The sequence below is a fragment of the Priapulus caudatus genome, unplaced genomic scaffold (genome assembly GCF_000485595.1).
Source record: "Priapulus caudatus unplaced genomic scaffold, Priapulus_caudatus-5.0.1 Scaffold27, whole genome shotgun sequence".
NCBI lineage: Eukaryota > Metazoa > Priapulida > Priapulimorpha > Priapulimorphida > Priapulidae > Priapulus > Priapulus caudatus.
The window spans coordinates 54299-76928 of record NW_014577088.1 but is presented as its reverse complement, the minus strand read 5'-3'; the positions used below and the strand labels follow the sequence as shown (position 1 = coordinate 76928).

At 40.9% G+C, this 22630-nt stretch overlaps 1 protein-coding gene across 1 annotated transcript in view; it reads right to left on the bottom strand.

Moving 5' to 3' along the window:
- LOC106814647 (1-phosphatidylinositol 3-phosphate 5-kinase-like) overlaps nucleotides 1-21285 on the bottom strand; it is a 39028-nt gene extending 17743 nt beyond the window's left edge. The window contains exons 1-34 of the mRNA XM_014818989.1: nucleotides 21112-21285; nucleotides 17705-17902; nucleotides 17208-17515; nucleotides 15875-16064; nucleotides 15083-15578; nucleotides 14788-14899; nucleotides 13930-14080; nucleotides 13579-13746; nucleotides 13232-13342; nucleotides 12793-12907; nucleotides 12089-12269; nucleotides 11414-11593; nucleotides 10805-10945; nucleotides 10375-10513; nucleotides 9794-9888; nucleotides 8012-9640; nucleotides 6579-6679; nucleotides 6244-6315; nucleotides 5909-6080; nucleotides 5577-5758; nucleotides 5129-5242; nucleotides 4713-4844; nucleotides 4312-4394; nucleotides 4021-4105; nucleotides 3718-3892; nucleotides 3400-3571; nucleotides 3197-3268; nucleotides 2813-2953; nucleotides 2422-2505; nucleotides 2102-2216; nucleotides 1777-1872; nucleotides 1464-1547; nucleotides 1268-1335; nucleotides 281-427 (exon numbers count right to left, since the gene is read on the bottom strand). Of these exons, the coding sequence (XP_014674475.1) occupies nucleotides 281-427; nucleotides 1268-1335; nucleotides 1464-1547; nucleotides 1777-1872; nucleotides 2102-2216; nucleotides 2422-2505; nucleotides 2813-2953; nucleotides 3197-3268; nucleotides 3400-3571; nucleotides 3718-3892; nucleotides 4021-4105; nucleotides 4312-4394; nucleotides 4713-4844; nucleotides 5129-5242; nucleotides 5577-5758; nucleotides 5909-6080; nucleotides 6244-6315; nucleotides 6579-6679; nucleotides 8012-9640; nucleotides 9794-9888; nucleotides 10375-10513; nucleotides 10805-10945; nucleotides 11414-11593; nucleotides 12089-12269; nucleotides 12793-12907; nucleotides 13232-13342; nucleotides 13579-13746; nucleotides 13930-14080; nucleotides 14788-14899; nucleotides 15083-15578; nucleotides 15875-16064; nucleotides 17208-17515; nucleotides 17705-17813 (6220 nt within the window). The 5' untranslated portion in view covers nucleotides 17814-17902; nucleotides 21112-21285. The remainder of the gene's footprint in view (nucleotides 1-280; nucleotides 428-1267; nucleotides 1336-1463; nucleotides 1548-1776; nucleotides 1873-2101; nucleotides 2217-2421; nucleotides 2506-2812; nucleotides 2954-3196; nucleotides 3269-3399; nucleotides 3572-3717; nucleotides 3893-4020; nucleotides 4106-4311; nucleotides 4395-4712; nucleotides 4845-5128; nucleotides 5243-5576; nucleotides 5759-5908; nucleotides 6081-6243; nucleotides 6316-6578; nucleotides 6680-8011; nucleotides 9641-9793; nucleotides 9889-10374; nucleotides 10514-10804; nucleotides 10946-11413; nucleotides 11594-12088; nucleotides 12270-12792; nucleotides 12908-13231; nucleotides 13343-13578; nucleotides 13747-13929; nucleotides 14081-14787; nucleotides 14900-15082; nucleotides 15579-15874; nucleotides 16065-17207; nucleotides 17516-17704; nucleotides 17903-21111) is intronic.
- Between the last annotated feature and the right edge of the window lie 1345 nt (nucleotides 21286-22630).

Below are 22630 nucleotides of genomic sequence, written 5' to 3'. Positions count from 1 at the left end.
TTTTTACGCCGTGTTGCAAACGTGGATATCGGGGTCAAACTGCAGTATTACAAAAAAATTCAATTAAATTGCAGAAAAATGTTGCAAACCGGAATATACTGAAGCTGAAACTGAAGGGGTAACAGAACAACAACCAAACAGAAAGCACACTGGATCCTTCTACTACCAACTACTGAAGAGCGTGCATACACCAGACATGGCAAAGTCACAAGCAGACATGGCAAAGTCACAAGCAGACATGGCAAAGTCACAACCAGGCAATTGCGAGCAACACCGATACCATCTTCATCAACGCTCTCTGCCCCTGGTATGTACTGCACTGAGTCCAAAGCAGCATTCAGTGCAGCTTTGTTCACCCTCAAGAGCTTGGGGGACCGCTCCACGTCTTTGCCCCGGAAGAAAGCAAGCACAGCAGACTTGCGAGGGCCTCAATATGGAACAGACAGAGCCAGTGCAAGCGAAGGCGACAAATGACACTGTCGACCCAACTAACCACTACGTCGTGACCAATCACTAGAGACCAGTCGCATCTCTCCCTGCAAACTGTTCAACTTAACCAGCTGGTGCAGTCTAGCTATTAGCGACTGAAACATGACATGACCTCGCACAGCGCATTGCAGTAATCACATCTTGCTGAACGCAAGTACATTCCCAGAGTAAATGTAGAGGAATTTTTTCTCATTAAAGTGATTATGTCACCGTAAATACTAAAAAAAAAAATCCCCTTTTTCACAAAATATAAGTGATTCTGTTCACTTTTCATGGTTAAATTGCTGCATTATACTTCTTATTTTACTATATTGTTCGATGTGAACTTACACTCGTGACTTATACATAGACCATAGCAAGCAATTAATGTTATAAACACTAATATCAAATCGTCCAGGTTTTTTGGATTTTTAGCTAGTTGAGAAACAATCTTATCAGGTAAGAATTTAACGATACGTTTAGTCCCTTTAGTTCTTACTTTTAATGTAAAAAATGGCAACAAAAACTTTACAAATTTTACCATAGAAAATTCGTGATGTAGTCACTTTAAAATAATATTGGAAGATGCTGTATTTAGTTTACGGTCATATATTCACATTTATTTACAAATGTGAATTGTCTTATCCTCGAAAGTCCGTAAGATGATTCGTGCCGTGTTCTTGTTGATAAACTTCACACCGTTTATACTATTATGTGAAGCAGAACAGCTTGGCCATACTGTAACCAATATAAATGGGTAGTTATGTTTTTCGACGGCGAGAACTTGTTGGTCTAATACCTTCTAAAATATCTAAGCCATCCTGTGACAGCTGGTCTCCACTCTGATTTCGTCTTTTCGTCGTTGGACTGAAAATAAAGCAATGGAAGCTTCGTTAAAAGCACACACTTCAAGGGTACTACCTCATGGCATTTCACACAACAATAGGGTATTTATTGAGAGTTTTGCTTGTATACTGTGGATTCAGTGATGTTACCTGCCATGTGCAGAGGGCTGGGGTGTAGCCAACTGACGCAGAGCAACTTGTATGTGTTCCAGCTGACTCGCATACTCAGATGAGCTGCAAAATAATATACGAGTAGTCAGCGCTAGATATCTGCAGCCAACACTATACACTCCTTTAGAAATATCCTATTTGGTGATAATCCACGAAATTAAACCTCACTCATTGGTGTAGACACACTTACAGAAGACACTGTTTATCATGGTGCCTAAAATAATAGATATAGCAAAATTTTTCACATGTGCAGAATTATATAACCATGTATGTTTAATTCATATCAATATACGTAAGAGTGTAGGCAATAATGGAACTGGATTCCTTGTCGTAGATGACTACGGGTACAGATCCTGGATCAGGTGGCAGGTAGTGCTCGTCTGGAGGACTGCAATAAAACATTCCCACGTTAGACAGTTAGAAATCTTTACTATCACTCTTCACACATAAATGTGAGATATCATACCTCAATTCAGATGCTACCTGCTCGATCCATGCCAATTCATAATTGAATAACAGATTTACATGCAATGAACTATAACCTAAAAGAACTATTACACAGCAACGCCTTCCATAAATAAAACTTTTAGGAAAAAAACATTAACTGTGATAATTACAAAGCTAGTGGCAGAGGAACATATCCAGATCCAGAAATCAGCTGTGTAAATATTGTTTTCATGGTAGCACCACCCCCCGTCTTCCTCTCAGCCTTTGAATCTGTTTGATCTTCCTCTACAAAAACATAATATTCCAATCATGATTATTTAAGTTCAGACATTTGAACAGTTCAAACTCTCTGATAGTTAAACCACTCTATAAGAATCAGATTCATCTGCAAGTGTCTGCAAACATTTCAAATCAGACTATAATTCTTCAAATTGATTTTCCTGATTCTTTAACTCTCCCACAGACATTGCAGCATTTACTACCATCGTACCTGCAGACCACTTGTTTGCTTGCTTCATCTGAGTTTCCCCATCTGACAGGCATCGTCTGTGAGATCTTAGCATGTCTACTCCTGCTGCAGTAATAAATTGACAGGTTATTAGAGTACTGCTGTTACTAAACACAATCAGATTGCATTAAACCTACTAATAGACATGATAGACAGGCAAAAAGTCACTACATAATAATGGAAAACTAGACAATAAAATTTATAGAGAGAAATTTACACAATCACTCACATACACGCACACATGAACGCAACCCCCCCCCCCACACACACACACTCACACATGCACACACACTCACACTCGCACTCACACACACGCACGCACGCACGCGCGCGCGCGCGCACGCACACACACACATGTAATAACACAACCTACCATCCCTTGCATGACATACAACAAATCGCTCATCCTTGTCAGTGGCTCCATCTGCCAGCTGAGCAATGGCACAGATTCCAGGATCTACGCTGAATTCCACAGGCGAGTTCTGACTTACGCCGCCAGCAGATGAGCAAGAGGCTGTTTGAAAAAATAATGAAAGTAAATTTTATTACTGTGGCACTAATATTTTGATAAAATAGCATGGCATGCATTCAGGTATTGCATGCATTTATAATGCATATAAATGTATTATATTAAACATTGCTATATGGGTCGAAGCAAGAAGTATATTTTTTACACTGTTACCGGTTGTTCCACACTACAATATGTAAACGTTTTTAAATGAATGTGTGTCGCTCAGCTATTTGTTGATTAGCTTACCACTGCATGAATTTTGTGTGAAGATCTCTAGCTTAGTAAGAGCATCCACAGTCTCTTGGCACTCTGCTGAAACTGCATGAATGCCTAATTATTAGCAATTTATTATCAACTATATAATATTCACACACATTGTTAGTAAATGACATTTTGATAATTTATTAGGTACCACATAATATAGATTTTATGCAAATCTTTGCACTTACCCTCATTATTTATCAATTTCTGAGTGTATGGGGAATCACTACCAGTTTGTCCCAGCTCAGGTATCGACAGATCATTGATTTCACTGCCACCTGGTGGAACAACGCTAATAGGTGTTGTGGTATTAACGAAAATACCAGAGCTTTGTTTTTGCAGTGTCGTTGAGGGCATCTCCTAGAAATAGAAATGTGACTTCTACAAAAAATGAAAGTAAAATATAGTAATTTATAAGTGATGACAATGCTACTAGTGTAAAACTGGAAGAAGCCAATATAATTTTAACAACTCTTCCTGTAAAATCTCTGTCTGCGGTAACTCACAGCATCCTTATGCGCAGAGGGCTGCACTGGTGCCCCAGTATAGTTTGGTGTGGACACAAAGGCTGGTGTCGACAATGTCTCATCTCTAGATCTTCCTGCTACAACAGGCAGTTTGGGGTTGGTCTTTGACTTTATCTTGTCTTCCAACTTTTTTGCTTGAAGAAATTCTGTAATCCTAAAGGCACGTGAAAAGAAAATGCTGGACTTCCTTTTTTATCACTACAGATCACATGTATGCTTTCTGAGAAATAGATGATCATGATAATTACTCTTGTGCTTACATATATGTCTATCACTGCTCACCTGGCATTCCAAAAAACAACAGCACCAGCAATCACCGTTTTCAACTTAGTAATCGAATCCAGAATCTCAAGGAACAGCTGTAAACCTGAAACATGTAAATCCTAAGATTTAATTTCACACTGAATACAAGCAAGGTACTCCAGCATATTTATAAACACCACTGCACAAGAACATGGACAAAAACTAAACGAAATTAAGGCCAACATACATAGATCATTGTACTCTATATACTGTCAGCTGCTTAATAAAATTCATTGTCAATGTTGTGTTTAGTTATTAAACACTATGTACCTCCTGGGTTGCTGTCTGCTTGATTGTCGAGGAAAGTTGTGAGTTCTGGGACAACGAGCATCAGTTGAATATCCTCTATATACCTACAACAGCATAATTATACATACAATTCTTGATGTCTCAAAAATGTATTTAACAAATTTTTACTCTGATCAATCACAAAAGAAAAATATCAATACTTAATTGGAAAAAAAAACTGAATTTTTTACTTGTTCTTCGATTTTTTTTAAAGACATTATGATGGACCTCTGATAAAATACAAATGAGATGGTCACTGACTTACATGCAATGCTTATAATAAAACATTGGTTTACATAATCAAGCACAATATGGCTGTGATATGACACATGACTTGACTAAGATGGACAAATGTACGTGTATATATAGATTCAGTGTGCTACCTTCGGAATTCTGATCTTTCAATCTGTTGTTTAACCATGTAGTCTGCAATGGTTTGCTCATATTTACTACCAACTACAGCTTCCTTCAGTGTCAAAATTCTTTCCAGCACTGCACTGTACACTCCATAACCTCTAAAAAATGAAGATTTCAGGTAGTGATAATTGGAAAATTAAGTCATGCTGGGAAGGAATGGATTTCTAATACGTGGAACCAATAATGCATCCGTTTCTCGGATAATATCTAAATTCTTCCTTACAGCTTTCAAGTTTCACTCATATAACATGATATCAGCAATAAACACTTTATAAATTACGGTAAATATTAGCAATTCAATTCAATTTAATTCCACTGTTGAATGCCTGCTGTAACTTCTGATTTTTTTAATATCTTGGCAGAAAAGAAGGTGTTGGCTTACTTTACAGCGAGGTACTTCACGTTCTCTATGATATCATTGTGTTTGATTCGATCTTCTTTTACGGTGATGATGGAAGGTGGCAGGCAGATTTCCCTTAGTAAAATCGGCGAATACCTACAGAACAGTAAGAAAACTAGTATTTGGGAAACTAATACATACATACATACAGTCTAAATTCATAATATGTATGACTTATTGCATTAGCGTTAAAATAGCATAAACGATATTTGGTACTTTGTTTATAGTGATATTAATTAAGAATTTACGTAACAATTATGCTTTATAAACATTTTCAACATAAATTATTCACACCATTTCAATTTTCATCATTCTATAACCTCATTGGCATTGCCCTAGTATGCACGCATGCACGCACACGCACGAACGCATGCACGCAGGCACGCACACACACAGAGACGCACACACACACGCACACATGGATACTTACTTGAAGGAGGCAACGTATTCTCCACTGCCGAAGTACTGGTAGTAATCATGATGTAGAGAATGTGTGCATGTGACATCCTGCTCTGCTCGACAGCCATACTGGTAACCATGGAAACGTAGCTCGAGATATTTGGCAAAGGACATGGACCATGTTGACCTTGACATTGGTACTACTGGGGTCACCTGAAAGACAAATCAAATTCGATTACATTATAATTTTATAATACGCCCACAAGTGTGTTGTCCTGATTTTGTCATCAAATTATTTCACTGGTTTTACATAATAATAGGTGTGAACATGAGTAAGAATGTTGTTGAAAAGGTTAGACTTGCCTGTCTGCATTTCCTACACCAACTCCACATGAGTATATTCTCTCCTGGACCAGGGATGGGTTGTTCTAGTTTGCGCAGGTCTATTTGCACACACCCTTCTTCGTGGGAAAACTTGCGTATGTGGTCTAGCATTGGTGTGTCACACAACACGCTAGGGCACAGATATGTCTGCCTAAAAGAATGATGCAACATTGCTCAGCTGTTCAGACATAGTCTCTATCAATACTTTTTCCTACGACATGTGTTTAAATACATCTTCATTTATAAAAAAAAACGTATATAAAATTTCACTGCGACATTCCACTATCATTTCTTACATAATTTAATGGACTTACCTAAAACAATAGCGTTCCAGGAAGGCTCCTAGTGTTATGTCATTTCTCCCATAGAAATCCATAGTTACAACCCTGAAGCAACCAATCGCACATCTGTCAGTCATTTATCCCACACTATCTTCAGGTTTTCTCGAAACATGAGCGAAGCCAAAGCAAGACATGCAACACAGAATGTAACAGCATCAGAATATAACAGAAGGTAAATTAAATTCACATATAGAGCTATTAAATCTAGAACATCTTGTAGGAGAAAGAATGCATTATGTATTATGTATTAATTACACTATGCTGTAAAATGTCTATGTGTATAACTGTTCTGCTACCATTGTACATACCAGGGATTGACACAGTAATTGGGTGCATTCGCTGACACATATGAGTAGCTGTTGAACAGGACTGCCATTTTCTGGTGATTGTATGGATTCAGGCAGTCATACTGAAATAAGTCAATATTGTTAATGAACAAACCATACTACTAAAATAATTTTTCTCCAAACTAAAATTACTCTGTAACAAGTGCCGCAGAGCGACAGCGCTCATCTAACGTCTACTGCGGTGACTCTGTGGTGGAGTGGTGGGATTCTAGTAAACCCTGTTAGTCCCAAATGTGTTCACATACACGCCGAAACAGTGGAATGCACAGGGATGGTATCAGGAACCTTCCCAAAAGAATGTTCGTTGGGATCGTTATGAAAGTTGCCACGAGATGGCGCGTACGTTTAAGTGTCTTCAGATTAAAGATGGAAGCTCCCATCATACGTAGTAGCAACAACTATTTGCAAGACAGAATAGGTAAGCACTCATCCATTTACCTACGCAAGCCTACAGGCTGCAAATTGCAATAGAGAGCTGCCACCTGTAACCAATTAACGCAGGCAAAAACTGCACCAACACATGCACTGGCAGCAGCCACTGGCAGTGGCATACGTTACATGTAACATACTGACAGTACAGAATGACATAGAAATTATACGATTTAAGGAACATACACCTTCTTTAACCAAATTTAGCTTTTGAAATTTCACTGTGACATTGTAGCCTCATACATCCAGGCATGTATAGATTCTACTAGCAAACCCGGCAGTCAAATTCTTTCTAACAGACAGTCAACAAATCCAAGTTTAACCCTCCTCTTGAGGGTCAAAAGGTTATCCGACACTTACTCTTCGCATGTCAGCAGAAGGGACATTTCATGGTCCTTTCAATAAAGCCATAAAAATACTAGGTCACCGCTGAAACAAAAAAGTTTTTCAATCGCTCCGTCAGACCATGTCCTCAGAAAATGTCTAAAATCTGCCCTGTGCCCACTGACCTTTGACCTGTGACCTCCAATTTCGGCACAGTGATGGCTTTTCCTACCATGATGCTATACACCGACTATCACGAGCCTAGGTCGAGCCGTTTAGATTTGTGCCGCAATTCTGCATTTCCTCCCTATACCTTAAGTTAAGGAGTGAATGTTCCCCCTTCTTTTACACCTCTTGACCTTTGACCTTTGACCCCCAGCTTCGACATCCCAACTCGTTTTCGGATTACCCCCCCACGTCCCGAATATCGTGACCGTACGTCGAGCGGTTAAGATTTGTGCCCAACTGTTGACGCCCGGACGGACGGACGGACGGACGGACGGACGCACGGACGCACGGACGATCATGCGATTCTACAAGCTGCATCTGACTATGTCAGATGAGCTAACAATTGCAGACCTGCTCACATATAGAAGACTACGGAATGCTGAGACCAAATATCCAATTGCCTGATCGAGTACCTTGCGTGGGTCCCACGTCGTTTCTTCTTGCCTCCTATCCGAGTCGTTTCTACTTGCGCTTTCCAGAAACCCAGCTGGCACTATCACATCCGTGCAGTCACTGGCCTCCTCCTCGCACTCGTGGTCGCAGGCGCAGCAGACGGGGGTTATCGTGCCGCCGCGCGCGCGGAAGTCAGACAGCAGGTTCTGTACGTTCGTCTCCGACACGCCCGCCGTGAACCTCTCCAGCAGGAACGGATGCGAGGGAAGGTAGCGCACGCTGCCGCCGCCACCGTCGCCGCCCACCTCGCTCCCGTTCCCGACATCCCTGTCGAGCCTCGGCCTGCAGCGCGCGTCCTTCTTGCCGAAGAGCTGCGAGCGGTAGATCTCGACGGGGAGGTACTCGCGCAGGATGCAGCGGCGGCCCGGCTGCGTCTCGAGGAAGGGCGGCGCGTACTTGAGGTTCGGCGACACGGAGAGCACGACGTCGTCGAGCGCCTTGCGGAACTGGTCGACGGCGTGGTGGGCCGTGCGCAGCGTCAGGCTCTCGTCCGTCGTCTTGAACACGCTCTCGTCCTTCGAGTGCAGGTAGCGCTGCAGCGGGTCTGTGTACTCGTCGCCCGCCTCCTCCTCCTCCGTCGGCCCCTCCTCCGCCACGCTCTGCCGTGCATAAGGCTCGCGTTTCCGCGCGACGGGCATCGGTGTGCAGAACACGTTGTCGGCAACGCTTCCGTGCGGCGCGCCGGCGCGCGGCGAGGCCCCGTATACGGCGGCCAGCGCAGCGGTCAGCGCTCTATCTTCGCACAGCGAGCGCATCGCGAGACGCGGCGACGCGGTGGCGGCGACGTCGTCGTCGTCGACGGCGTTCTCGAGCGTCTGTATGCGCAGCGTGCGTCGAGCGATGTCGCCTATGCTCACCGCTCGGCCCTGCCTCGTCGTCGGGGTCGCAGCCGCCGGACTGTCGTCGCACGTCAGCGCGCCGACTCTCCTGTGATGCTGCAATTCGACGGACGCTCCCGCCTCGATCGGCAGCACGTCGCCGTCGGACGTGCTCCTCCCGAGGTCGCCCGACGACCGCTTGCTGACGTACTGGTTCGTGAGGTCGTCGTTTTGATACGGCGTAATCGGGTGAAGATTCGGCTCGCTGGCACACTCAGGTGGCAACGCTTCTGCGCTCAGTGAAATCGCGTTGTCTAGCTCATTGCTTTCCACCTCGGCCTGCATTTCTGCTAGCCCGTCACCGGAATTAATGCGTTGATGCTTGCCTTGAAGCTTGTGCGTTTTTGTATCAGCATGCAGTTTAATTTTCTCGGCATCGGACGACACAGTTTTGAACAGCGAGTCATCACTTTCCAGAACGGAATAATCGATCCACTTATTCACCATGGATGCATCACTCTGATCTTCCTCACGCGCTTCATCCGACTCGGTCTTTCCCAAAAGGTCGGTGAACGAGTGTCCTGGTTTTTTACCCATGTTGGTAGAATTGGCAAACGCTGTCGTCTGCAACACATTCTCGCTCTCGGGACTCTGGATTGATGTGGCCGGAAACTTCTTTGCCATCGGCATGACAGACTCATCCATGAGAAAGCAAGTCTCTAACCGGTTATGGTAGGCCACGTATATCATCAGTTGCAGAATCTCTTTCACCTGTTTATGATACAATCGCAGATTACTGCCTCCGTTACATCAGAGAGTAAATGAGTAATTATAGCTGCTATCAAGGACGGTGGGATATTTTTGTTTACATCGTCGCTACCCGTTTTTAGACGTTTCACAGATTTTTTGTACCGCTGTTTATACCTTCTTTAGTTCTGCAGTGCTACCCCCTCTCAGAATTACGGTGCAGTACAAGTGTGATGCACAGCCGTCGAAATACATCAGGTTTTTCACTTTTCCTGCAAGAATGTATACATACTCAAATGACTGGCCAAGTCAGCTCACCTGTATGATAGTAATTATCTTACACTCAATTAATTAATGAGACATCTTACTTACAGTACTAAATAGCAATTATATGGTTAGTTGAGAATGACAGTGTAGCATAAAAACCGATACCGTATAGAATTAAGTTAACTATGATATTGTCTTTTTACAGGCTTTACTTCAACAGCTGTTTGTTCATTTCTATTTAAAAATGTAATTTTGATAGTTACATGCGACCAGACAACTACCTTTCCTGCTGTAATTTAGCATCTGTGCAATGGCAACAAAAAATAAGTGATTACAAGATTTATAAAATAGTTTTAATCAACATACCATTTGTTACCATAATATATTCATATCACAATTTCATTTCTTTAAATGATAAAATGTTATTTTAGAGAAATCACTTTTACTTTTATGATAGTAAAGCCATAGTAATATAAAATAGTTCTCATTACCATCTGGCTTGTGAGGCTGAATGTTGAATGGATACACCCCAAACTGGTGACAAAAACCAAGTCGAGGCCGCGTGATCTGCCCCTCTATCGACTGCACAACATCGGCCTGTGTGCATCGTGCCACTCTTGACAGCACAGACTGCAGCACAAATAATTATTACAACCATAAGTTTTTATAATAGTGAATGAACTTATTAATATTCAAATCCAGTTGACCCATAAGCTTCTATACTCGACTGTATGGAATTCAACATTTGAGATAGGTTACTATAGGGATCGACCCCACAACACAAGCTCCATCTTAGAAGATAGGTTACTATAGGGATCGACCCCACAACACAAGCTCCATCTTAGAAGATAGGTTACTATAGGGATCGACCCCACAACACAAGCTCCATCTTAGAAGAGAAAAACGCTTTACTTCACTTACCGGCTTGACATTCATCACTAGACTCATACCAGTCTCAAGGATGAAGTCCTGAGCTAATCGCGATGCAGACTTTTCCACAAGAATCACATCCGGCCCCATTCCTGCCAACTTGGCCACAGAGTTGCGCAAAAACTCCTTCTCCTGATAAGAGAGCAGTTGGGTTCGCAATTCGGTAGTATATAGTATATCTAGTATATATATATATATATATATATATATATATATCACAATGCTCCCTTTGGATTCTTGATGATATTTGTTTAACCACCAATGCTAAACTATAGGAATTTCATGCCTTATCATATGTGCTAATTTGATGTAAGGTTGTTAACCATTTAATTTACAAAAAAACTGTACATCCATAAACCTAGATCCATGAACTAGGTTATGTAGGTTATTGGTACTAATCCACAATTTGATGATACTTCACATGCAATTTTACTTGCATTGTATCTGGTAATTTTATTTACTAATTAGTAACGTAAAATTACCAATGTTGTCTACTAATCTTCACATTTTGTAAACGTGCTAAAAACCAGTAGTAGGGCCACGCTATATGCATACACCTGCAATAAAGAATGCAATAGGTATATCTAATCATTCATGTACCTGCATCACCACAGGATCGATTGACGAGAACTTATTTTCCACTCTCTGGTACTCGATTGCAGATCGGAGCAGCAACACCTTTGGATTGGTGATCTGAGTCATCATATTTTTGTGTGCTACATTCTTACTGCAGACTATTCCATGAATGATTTTGGTATCCGTTTTGCTCGCTCCAGGCACCTGTCACAAGTTAAACCATGCAGTCTAATCAGGTGGCTGCCACACGTGCTTACATGCATTATTAACCGAGTAAAAACGTATACTTCAGTTTAATATATAATCATTAAAGTATTCCACCACATTAAGCTCTTAAATTATGTGGAATATGAACTACGTCTACCCTGATGTTTACGCGTTTAATTATAGAGGACTGCCGCGTAGCAAAATTTTAACTTTCAATGCTGACCATGCTCATAGCAAAACAGCATATCTCGTCATACATTTCAGAAATACAACTGAAAAGTAGTGGAAGACACGGGGCAAATGAAAGCTGCAAGACAAGAATCTGAGTTGCTAAACGTGTTAGTGACAGACCTCATGCTAAATTCTCATCACTTCCGTAATCGAATACGTACAGTCACACTATTATCTCAATGATTCGAGAAAGAAGTAGCCACGGACAGCATAAATGACCTTTTCATCGATTTTCCCACCTTTAATTTTAGATTTTCTCACCTTTTTGATGTGAACGTACTGACGAATGTCCATGTCATCACCTTCATGCTTGACATCCGGTCGAACAGTCTCTGCTATCCTCATCGCAAGTGACATTATCACATCGCTCCATGTCAGGGAGAGACATTCTGAGCTGAGCAGCTGCTTCAGCAATGCCACCATGTGATAGTTAGCTGCCGCACTGCAACATTATAACGAATTAATATCGATTAAATTGCTCAACCACCATTTTTTGCCCACCATGGCAATCCAGTACCAAATTTTATAGGCTTCATATGTGTCTGTACATGCGTGTATGTGTGTGTGTGTGTGCGTGTCTGTGTGCGTGTATGCGTGCGTGCATGTATATCAGTGCTAAATTTTGTGGCTTTTTAACAAAACACAATAAATTTTAAATTTTCTATGCTGCCTCACTAATTTCTAATGCATTATTACTGCCACATGGATGTGTTCATAGCCCGGACGGTCGTTAAAGTGTTGAACATTGTATCAAAACGACCTTACACGGAAGACTTGGTTTAAGCGATCCACTAGCATAGCAGAGCGCATAGAATCAGACTTACATTGATGGCGACCATTAATAAAACCAGCATCCTCATGCTAACTCACATAACTTCTGCCTCATCTGACACTGTCACAGATACACACACCGATGCACACAGGGGCAATCAGCTCTAAAACGTCATATACAATTTTAGTGGCACCTAAACAGTTTGAAGACCTCCCTGTCCTCAGACATCAATGCACTGGTCCCTGTCTGCCAGTAGTCTGCCTTCTCAGCCGACATGATAGTATCACTGCTCTTCACTGACAATGCCCCTGAAGCAGCAAGAGTAATAACGATAGCAACCAGCTAAAAATTCATGTGAATATTAAAATAAATGCAATGACAATTCTTTGTTTTATGATAGTTATTGCATTTGAGCTTGAATGGTCGTCGCTAACCCTATAGCTTCATGAAATTAAACAATTTGCTAGTCAAATCTACGTGGCATATAGTGCAGTGAATATCCTCCTTCGTAGAGCTGGTCTATGTTTTCTACCTCAGGCAGGCATTCGAGCTCTTACTAGTCATTTAAAAAGAGTTATGCATTTATTACATCTCTACTACAATACTTTGGGAGAAGCAAGATAATAACTAACCTTTTATGAAGTCATCCTGGGTTCCAGAAGATGTTAGTGTGTTTAGCATGCTACCAATAGCATTTTCCCCCATTGATGTTTGTCTAACATCGAGTGCCTTGCCAGATAAAACTACCAAAACAGAAATGCATTTTAAAATGTCGGGTAAAATTTACCATAGCTTCCAGCAAATATGTGGTGGTTCACTAAATAGATATTTTAACGATACACTTAACAATGTTTAATTATACTTGTAAAAAGTAATTCTTTAACAAAACAACTGGCAGAATAGTTACAACTCTCCTCAGGCATATTTAGCGACAATTAAGCAAACATCTATGCTATGTGATACATTTATCACGTCTCACTTTGGTGTTTCTCTTGCTTCGTCTCCCTCTTCTTTACCGAGACTCCAGCCTGTCCTTTTTCCTCATCCAGGTTTAGGTAGAATGTTGCACCAGAGCTCTCTAGGCTGTCAATGGAACTCGTAGACTGCTCGTTTCGGGATTCCAATAAACTAGACCGTGATCTGCTCTCTACACACAACATGACCAGTAATGTAACTAGGATATATACAACTGACACTGTAGTTGAGCATTTAACAAGATATTTAATATGCTTATAATTGTAAGTATGCTTGTTGGATCTACTCTGCCACTTTACTTCGTTCGAATCAAATCTTGCTTTCTACTCCAGTATGAACTTCTTGCTGCACTTACTCTCGTCTTTTTCCTTCTCCTGCGCATCAGGACGAGATATCTCTTCTTCTTCTCTTTGTATCTCCTTAAACCAGGTAGGTTCTTGGTCCTCTTCCAACTGTACATGTTCTCCATGAATGCATGTGTCTGTTGGACTATCTAACTTTGCTGCCTTAAAGTAATAGGGAGATACAAGGTGCAAAATTAACGGGAGTCCGGAGTCAAATACTCCCTGATTTACTGTCGGACTCCCTGATTTGACATATGCAGGGAGTCTGTGGGACTCCCTAAAAATTCTGCCATACTAACTAGTTCGTTCCGGAGCACGGCCTCGCGGAATTACTGTATTTTTTCAGCTACTGTCCAAAGAAAATTTGGGAGACGTGCAACTGCATGAATCTTAAAAATAAGCACATGAGTTATTGTTTATATCTTTAATTTTGAACCTCAGACTGCAGACTTCCTCATTTTGCTGCGGACTCTCTTTTTGAGGGTAGGGAGTCTGTTGGACTCCCTTGTTCAAAAGTTAATTTCTACCCCTAGAGATATAAATATGCGTTAAAATATATTATATGCAAGATTTTATTCATATATTAACAACACGCGTAATTTCATCTATCGTCCGAGATTACCTTTTTGACAGTAAGTCTATATTTTTTTATAACTTGGCACATCCTTTCTTCTTGTGATTTATGAATGTTGACAACTGTACTGCATCTAACTTTTTGGCCAAACCCTTACAAGTTTTTATAGTTTATAATTCATCATCCGAATGTGAGCTAGTTACCGTTATAATAACAATTTGCTCTTTCTCACAATTACTTCTACACATTGACTATAATACAAGATACTAGAACCTGCACTTCTAAAGAGTAATACCTTTCCAGCTTTGTACAGCTGGTATTCATCAGAAAATATCTGAGCATGTGTGGTGACACATTCGAGAAATTTGGCATCCATCAATGCTTGCCCTATGGCACCAGCTTGGTACCTGACAATACAACACAGAATTATTAAACAACTAGTACACAGTTAGAAATAAAATGTCTTATACTGCCCACTTTAAAATCACTGTGATGGCTTTTTAAGCAACTATTACAGCATCAGATTTAATCGCAACTTATAATTATCATCGTAAATTACAGGTTATAATAGTTACTCCTCATATACAAACCTATCTGAAGCTTTATCGTTCCTTAGTAGCCAGTCCACCAATTCATTGCCGACGATACAGTTTGTGTAGTTGCGCAGTCTATGCCTGCGGTTCTGTAACTCAACACCATGGATCGGATTGGTGATTTGACACCACAGCTCCTTAAGCTGTGCCGAATCCTCCACCAGAGCTTTCCTCTCCTGGAAGAACTGATCGCCCTTGGCAAATTCCGAGATGGGAGTGATGTCGAACGGGTGGGTCGCGAGGCGGGGGAGCGAGTTGACGCTGGGAAAAGATTCCGTGCCGACCGGCTTGAGAAGGTCCTCCTCCCAGAAGAACGAGCGACGTTTCTTGGAAGGGGTGCGGCTTGTTTCGGTGTAGCTGTCGGAGTCGCTCTCGATGGTGGCCACAAGAGAGGACATGTTCTCCTGAAGGCTAGCGAGGTCGTATGATGAATCCGAGCTCTGCGCATAGCTTAGCACCATCTTACAGCAGTAGGTGCACACACGGAGGTCACCTGTCATACACAATTTAGTATAAATACGAATTTTCCAACTATTTACACGTGCACATAATAACTGACAGGTTCTCAGCTGGCTACTTCTACACTACTTACTTCAACTGTACTTATTCTGTTACTTGCTGGTTACTTCTATGTTACTTCTACACACAACTCCTTCAAAGGTAATAAATAATATCCACCTTTGAATAAATTCAAAACATGAACATTTGAAAAAACATATAATAGCTAACTTACTCGAATATGTTTGATTTAAGGGGACACTATTTGATTTCCTGGAGAACCTCACTCACCTGTGCATCCCATGAGTTTTCCTGGAACTTCCTGGTTGCAACACCTACTGCAGAAGATCTGCCCGCAGACTCTGCAGTGATGGCGGCGGCGAAACGTGGTGAACTTGTCCCCACAATCATAGCACTCCTTACAGCTGCTGTCAGGCATCCAGTACTGCTTCAAGTCACTGTCGTCATACTCCTTCAGAGTCTGAATAGCGTCAAAGGAAGTAATCACTATCAGGTTCCCTGGATGAAGATCACATTGGTCAATCACCGAATAAGAGATGTGCAAATCCAGGGTCAGGGCTCAAATTAAGCGACGAGAAGGGCAAGGCAATTTTTTTAGGGCATGTGAGAAATCGCCTTGAATTTTCTCTAAAATAGAAAGGCACCAAGGCAACTCTCAAAATTTGAGAAGGGCACCAAGGCACTTTTGTAAAAAAAAGGAAAACTCATAACAAATTAGTACATCAACATCGTCTTGCTTTTAATGTGCAAAACAATATGCCCCCATGTAAGCTTACACCGTAACACCGACCCCTGTACCCACCTCTGCTAATGGAAGTACAGTAACAAGAAATTTTACATGCCCGCTATCAGGAGCGAATAATTATCCGATGCTGTTATTATTCCCTCCTGCGACTATCGGTTTTTAGCTCATCATTGCAACTATAGCACGCACGCGCACGTGTTATGTTGATTCGACTAAAAACGGAACTAGGGCAGTAGATTGAAGGGCACCGACGGCAATTACACAAAAGGGCAAGGCAGGTGACTGCCGTCGGTCGGGTTGGATTTTCAGGGGCACCGACGGCAATTGCCGTCGGTGCCGTCGGTTAATTCGAGCCCTGTCCAGGGTGCAAAGATAACCTTTATTAATTTGTACTCCAAGATAAAATTTGACTAGATAACTAACTAGCTGTGTATATACACAGCTAGTTAGTTATCTAGTCAAATTTTATATAGTAGACTGTGAGCACTTCTGGTAGTTTAGGGTGTAGTTGGGATAGGAGTTTAATCTGAATTATACCTTGCAATTAAACACATTAACAGATATAATTATAATTTATTAATACATGATATCAATGTAATATAAACGTTTAAATGGCAAGCTTCTAACACCTAAACCTAGTTAACCAGGGAACTGTCTCTTATGAATATGATATACAATTGTACTAGTTGTTCCAGCAATATTCTTGTTCATGAATTAATCTGATTTGATTATTGAATTCATGACCAGACACAGAAATGAACACCATTAACTAACCATGAAGCAACTGTAATTAGACATATATACACATTCAACCTGTATTCAAGTGCATTCAAAGTGCAATTCATAGTGCATTCAAACCTGATTCGTATGATCCAAGATACTGCGTAGCCTTTTGAGAACAGTCTGTGCTGTTCTGGTCTGGGCAACCTCTGGCCCAGTGAGAACTTGACGACTTTTGCTTCGTTCCAAAAGTTCGTCCTCCGTGATCGACCGCCCTCTCCTGTGAGCAGAACAGGGAACATATTGCGTTTTATCCGGGACCTTCTTCACCTCACGCTGGTCATTGCCTGAACTCGTGCTAGTAGACGAGACGGTATACACATCCTTTCTATTCTCGGCTGTATTTGGAGATGGGGAATGCGACGAACTCCCTTCACGTGATGAATCTGGGAAGTAAGTAAAACCAGTAAGCTTGCGCGTGGAATACACGGCAGGTGAGAAAATATCTTTTAAATGATTTCCAATGTGTTTTCAATCTGTAGCTTGAATTTATACATGTGTGCGGCGCCTATGGTATATTCTAGCTGATTTTGAGATTTTACCTCTGATGATCCCCAGATCAAATACAACTATACCTTTGCTTTTCTTAAAAAATCTCGTGAGGAGAAATCCTGATCCAGATTGTTGCTTAATTTCAGAGCTCAGTGGTGCAAACTCTGTCAGTTTGTTGCGAGGTGATGACATCTTATAACGACGGTACTACGACAATGGTAGCAATCTGCTCATTCTCCACGTTTCACTTTCAACTAGGCCCAGCAGCTAACCAAGTAGGTCTATATATAATAAAAATAATATTAAGGAAACTATGATCATGACAAGGCACTTACTCTACTTGTGTAAACGTTCGCTCTGTAACAGGGCTATAAATCAATGTATAAATGCACCTGGTAGGGAATCCTCACAACATGACTGGCTATGCTCTAAACTGTGGTACATTTTACCCGGAGATATCTGGTGAATTCCTGCAGAAAACTCTCACTCTGCCAAAATGTAAATCGGAGCAATCGCCTGTTTATAATCGGAAACTCCCTAACCACGCTATTCGGTTGTTTAGCCAATGAACGTAGTTGTGTGTGACATCATGCCCACATGAATTACAGTAAAAACCCGCGTATAAGAACATAGATTTTTCCAAGTTAGCCTCAACATGTTCTTATATAAATGGTGCTTACTGAAAAATTAGGCTCAAAAGGTTCTTAAATAGGTTCTTAATTGTTTCTACTTTTAATATGTACTAGCTGAAACCCGCGCTACGCGCGGGCTTAGTGACTGATGCATGTGTTACCAGTACAGTAGTGTTATGTGTAAGGTGTTATATGGAGAGTTTAGTTGTTGCACATGTTTGTTTTTTTATGGTTGAGATAATATTATATGATATATATAATATATTATATAATATTATATTATTAATAGATATGATTGTTATTGTTGAGCATTGGCATTGGCATTGGCATTGGCATTGTTATTGCATCGATATTGTTGAGCTCGTCTTTTTTATTTTACCTGTGTTTCTTTTTAAGTCTTCATCTGCATGGAAAATTAAGAACCTACTTTAAAATCTTAGCCTAAAACAGGTTCTTATGTAAAGGGGTCTAAATGGGAAATTTTAGCCTAACATGTTCTTAAAATCTATGTTCTTATACGCGGGTTTTTACTGTATGCTACCTGGGCTTGGCGGGCCTTGACATAGAGCTCGGAAGCAGGGAGGACTTGAATCCAAAATGCAATGCAGTGACAATGCTCACATGTACTTGCTCCAATTTACATTTCAGCCGAGTGGGAGTTTTCCGCAGGAATTTACTAGATATCTCTGGGTAAAGTGTGCAGTACCAAATGGCAAAATTATAATTTGATAAAATACCAAAAGAACGCTGTTGGTTGTGTATTTGTGCTGTGGTTGTATGAAACAAAACGAGCGTCATGCGAATTTTGCGGTCGCGCTTTACCACTAGCACCATAATTTTGTTGTTTGTGTACAGCGGCATTCGTAAAGTGAAAATGTATGTCCTAGAGCAGCATGATTTGAATTGCATTTACAGAAAGTTATTAGTATTTACTAATAATATGCAAAAGCGAGTAGAGAAACTTTGGTAATTACACTCCCAGCTAGGGCCTGCATACGGTACCTCCCAAATCCCATTGGTTATCAATACAAATCACGTGCCTCAAACTCCTGTTTTAATAAAACTTTTATGGTGCATTGTGACCCTAACCCTAATCCTAACCCTAATTAAAATTTAATTAAAAAAATTAACTAGATTTGTATCAACCAATAGGGATTTGGGAGGTATGCAGGCCCTAGCTGCGAGTGGTAATTACTAATGAATACATTTCGTGTTTATTTACCATAATTTTATTATAGAAAAGTTCCAAGTCAACTGCATGTGCACTAACCTTGTATTATTCTATAACCCGGTGACGCAGCGAAGTGGCACGGATAGAGCTAAGTAACAAGGTATATGATTTGCGAAGGTATTTCCAGTGGAAATTCCACAACATATGCAGTGAGTCACACTCACACTCACTGACTCAGCGCAACACACGCTGTTAAATTAGTTAAGCCTGGCGCACATTGCCGAACATTTTGCTCAAAAACATTATCGTAGCAATGTTCGGCAATGTTACCATGAAATGTTCGGCAATGTGCGGAGAAAAAAGTCGCCGAACATTTGTTCCGAACAATGTTTTTGAAGATCGGAAATGTTTGATATCTCAAACATTGTTCGTCGAATGTTCGTCAATGTGCGCTGAATGTCGAACAATTCTAGGAACATTTGTAAAGTAGTAACCAATAGCAGCACGATACGTGGTCACATGATTTTTGTGCCCAATCATGTGCCGATCACGTGACTCTTTACAACACAGCTACTAGACGGCGCCACGAGGTTGTTCGCTGCAAAATGTTCGGCAAGGTGCGCTCAGCAATTGTTCAACCGCACATTGCCAGACAAAAACAATTGTTCGGGAAAATGTTCGGCAATGTGCGCCAGGCAGTAGCACAGGCACTTGAAGCGTTTCAATAAAATATAATGCTAACTAAATACGAAATCTATTTACTACCAACTTCTCAATGTTTCTATACTCTCTTTCACCTATTATTGCCGACAGTTTCCTGTAAATTCCATCCAAATCCTACGTGCAACGCTACCAAAAGCTTACGCTGCCAGCCGCCATTGCTTTCGCGGCTCCACTGTTGCACGCTTACACTAATATATATAGTTATAACTTATATATAAAAAATAAAACGGGGAAAGTTTATTAATTCGACTACTACTGCAACATGGTTTCAGCATTTTACCGCTGTACGCTCTCCTTCTTTATATGCTCTTGATATAATATATATAATAATAATACACTATATATATTAGTGTAAGCGTGCAACAATGGAGCCGCGAAAGCAATGGCGGTTGGCAGCGTAGGATTTTGGTAGCGTTGCACGTAGGATTTGGACGGAATTTACAGGAAACTGTCGGCAATAAAATAATCGCTGTGGCTATATGCCCGGCAGCCGGGCACGGTCTTCGTTTTCCTAAACGCTGTGGCTATATGCCCGGCAGCCGGGCACGGTCTTCGTTTTCCTAAATGCCCGGCAGTTCTTAACCCTAACTCTAACCCTAACCCTAAACCTAACAAAAACCCTAACTCTAGCCCTAAACCTAACCCTAACCCTAATCCTAACTCTAACCCTAACCCTTGTTTACTTGACATAACGCTAAAAATTAAAAACTGCCGGGCATTTAGGAAATCGAAGACCGTGCCCGGCAGCCGTCAGATATACGCCGGCTGCCGGGCATATAGCCACTGTGTAAAATAATACTATTAATAGGTGAAAAAAAGATTTCGTATTTAGTTAGCATTATATGTTATTGAAACGCTTCAAGTGCCTGTGGGCTTTAGCATGACTGATCTTCACCGGCTAAACTATTTTCACACAAACGGCTTTAGTTGTCTATACTCTATTCACACATTATCTTCCGTTTACCTGAATTTGTTTCATCAATGAGTGTGATTTTTGTACAACTTCAAGTAGTCCGATGTCTAAACAATAGAGCAATCCAAACATTGAGATTTGAGGATGTGTTCATATAGACTTGGCCACTATCTTTTTTCTTTTCACATAAATCATTAAATTATGTGCTATATTACTGAAATACAAAGCGGTCAAAACCCAGACTAGCCTCACGACCGATACTCGCGCACCCAAGCGGCCAGTTAATAAACCATAGCTGCCTTTGCATGTGAGCGTTTCTAAATATGGCTACACTGTCATGCATGATTTTCACGTGATTACGCGCATGATATCTTACGTGATTCTCGCGTGATTTCACGTGGATTTTACGGTCGGTCACCGCGTAATTTCAATTCTAGGACTGGGTGTTAATTACAGAAGTCTATCAATATAAATATATTTGTAATGGTGCGCATATGATAGTGGGAGGGGGATAAGTGCAAATGTGCAGGAGTTGATAGGGACAAATTTGTCATTATTAGCTCCTGATTCTATGTATGTTTCGTGCTAAATGTTTATATTTGATCTGTTTTCTAATTTATATGTGATGGTCGGCGGAAAAGCCATGGTTAAAATTTTTAAATGATTTCAGGAAAATGCTAGGATCGTGGGAGGGGGATAAGTGCAAATGTGCAATGTGTAAATGATTGGAAATGATTGTATTAATTTCTATCAGGAGTTGATAATGACAAATTTGTTATTATTAACTTCTGATTCTATGTATGTTTCGTGCAAAATGTTTTATATTTTATCGGTTTTCTAATTTATATGTGATGGTCGGCAGAAAAGCCATGGCTTATGTTTCTTTGTTCAACACTACCGACATTAAATAAAGCTTACTCGACTCTACTCTGCTCTACTCATAGACTCCTGATAATTATAGACCTTGCGCGTGCGTGTTCACGCGCGCGTTTGTGTATGAACACGTGTTCCTGCGCGAGCGGCATGCCGCATACGAGCGCAAGAAGGCGTGTGCGCATTCGGATATGTGCGTGCGACCGTACGTCTTTGTATATCATATGCGAGTACGCGTGTATTCACGCGTACCTGTGCACATCGACAAAACGCATCGCATTTGGTCTTTGGAAAAAGCAAACAATCCACCTTGATTGAATCAATCATAAAGCGGTCAAAGGGTCAAGCGGGCCAATTAACTAGTAACTAGTTTGCCGGCCACCCTTTTCGTTCTTTTTCCTAAAACGTATCGCCACGGAAGCCGGATTGGTCTTGGCTAGATGACCAAAAAGCAAACGGGTCAACACTTTTATTTTATTCTTTAATATTTTTACCTTACTTTATTTATTTTTGGTCATGTAATTCTTATTTGTTTATTTTTATTTTTATTGCGCCCACCGGTAACCGTTGAGTAATTGACAAGAGCACAGATCGACCTAACCACACACGCACACACACACACACACACATATATATCATATTATATAGATATATATATATTATATATTAATATATATATATAATATATATAGTATAT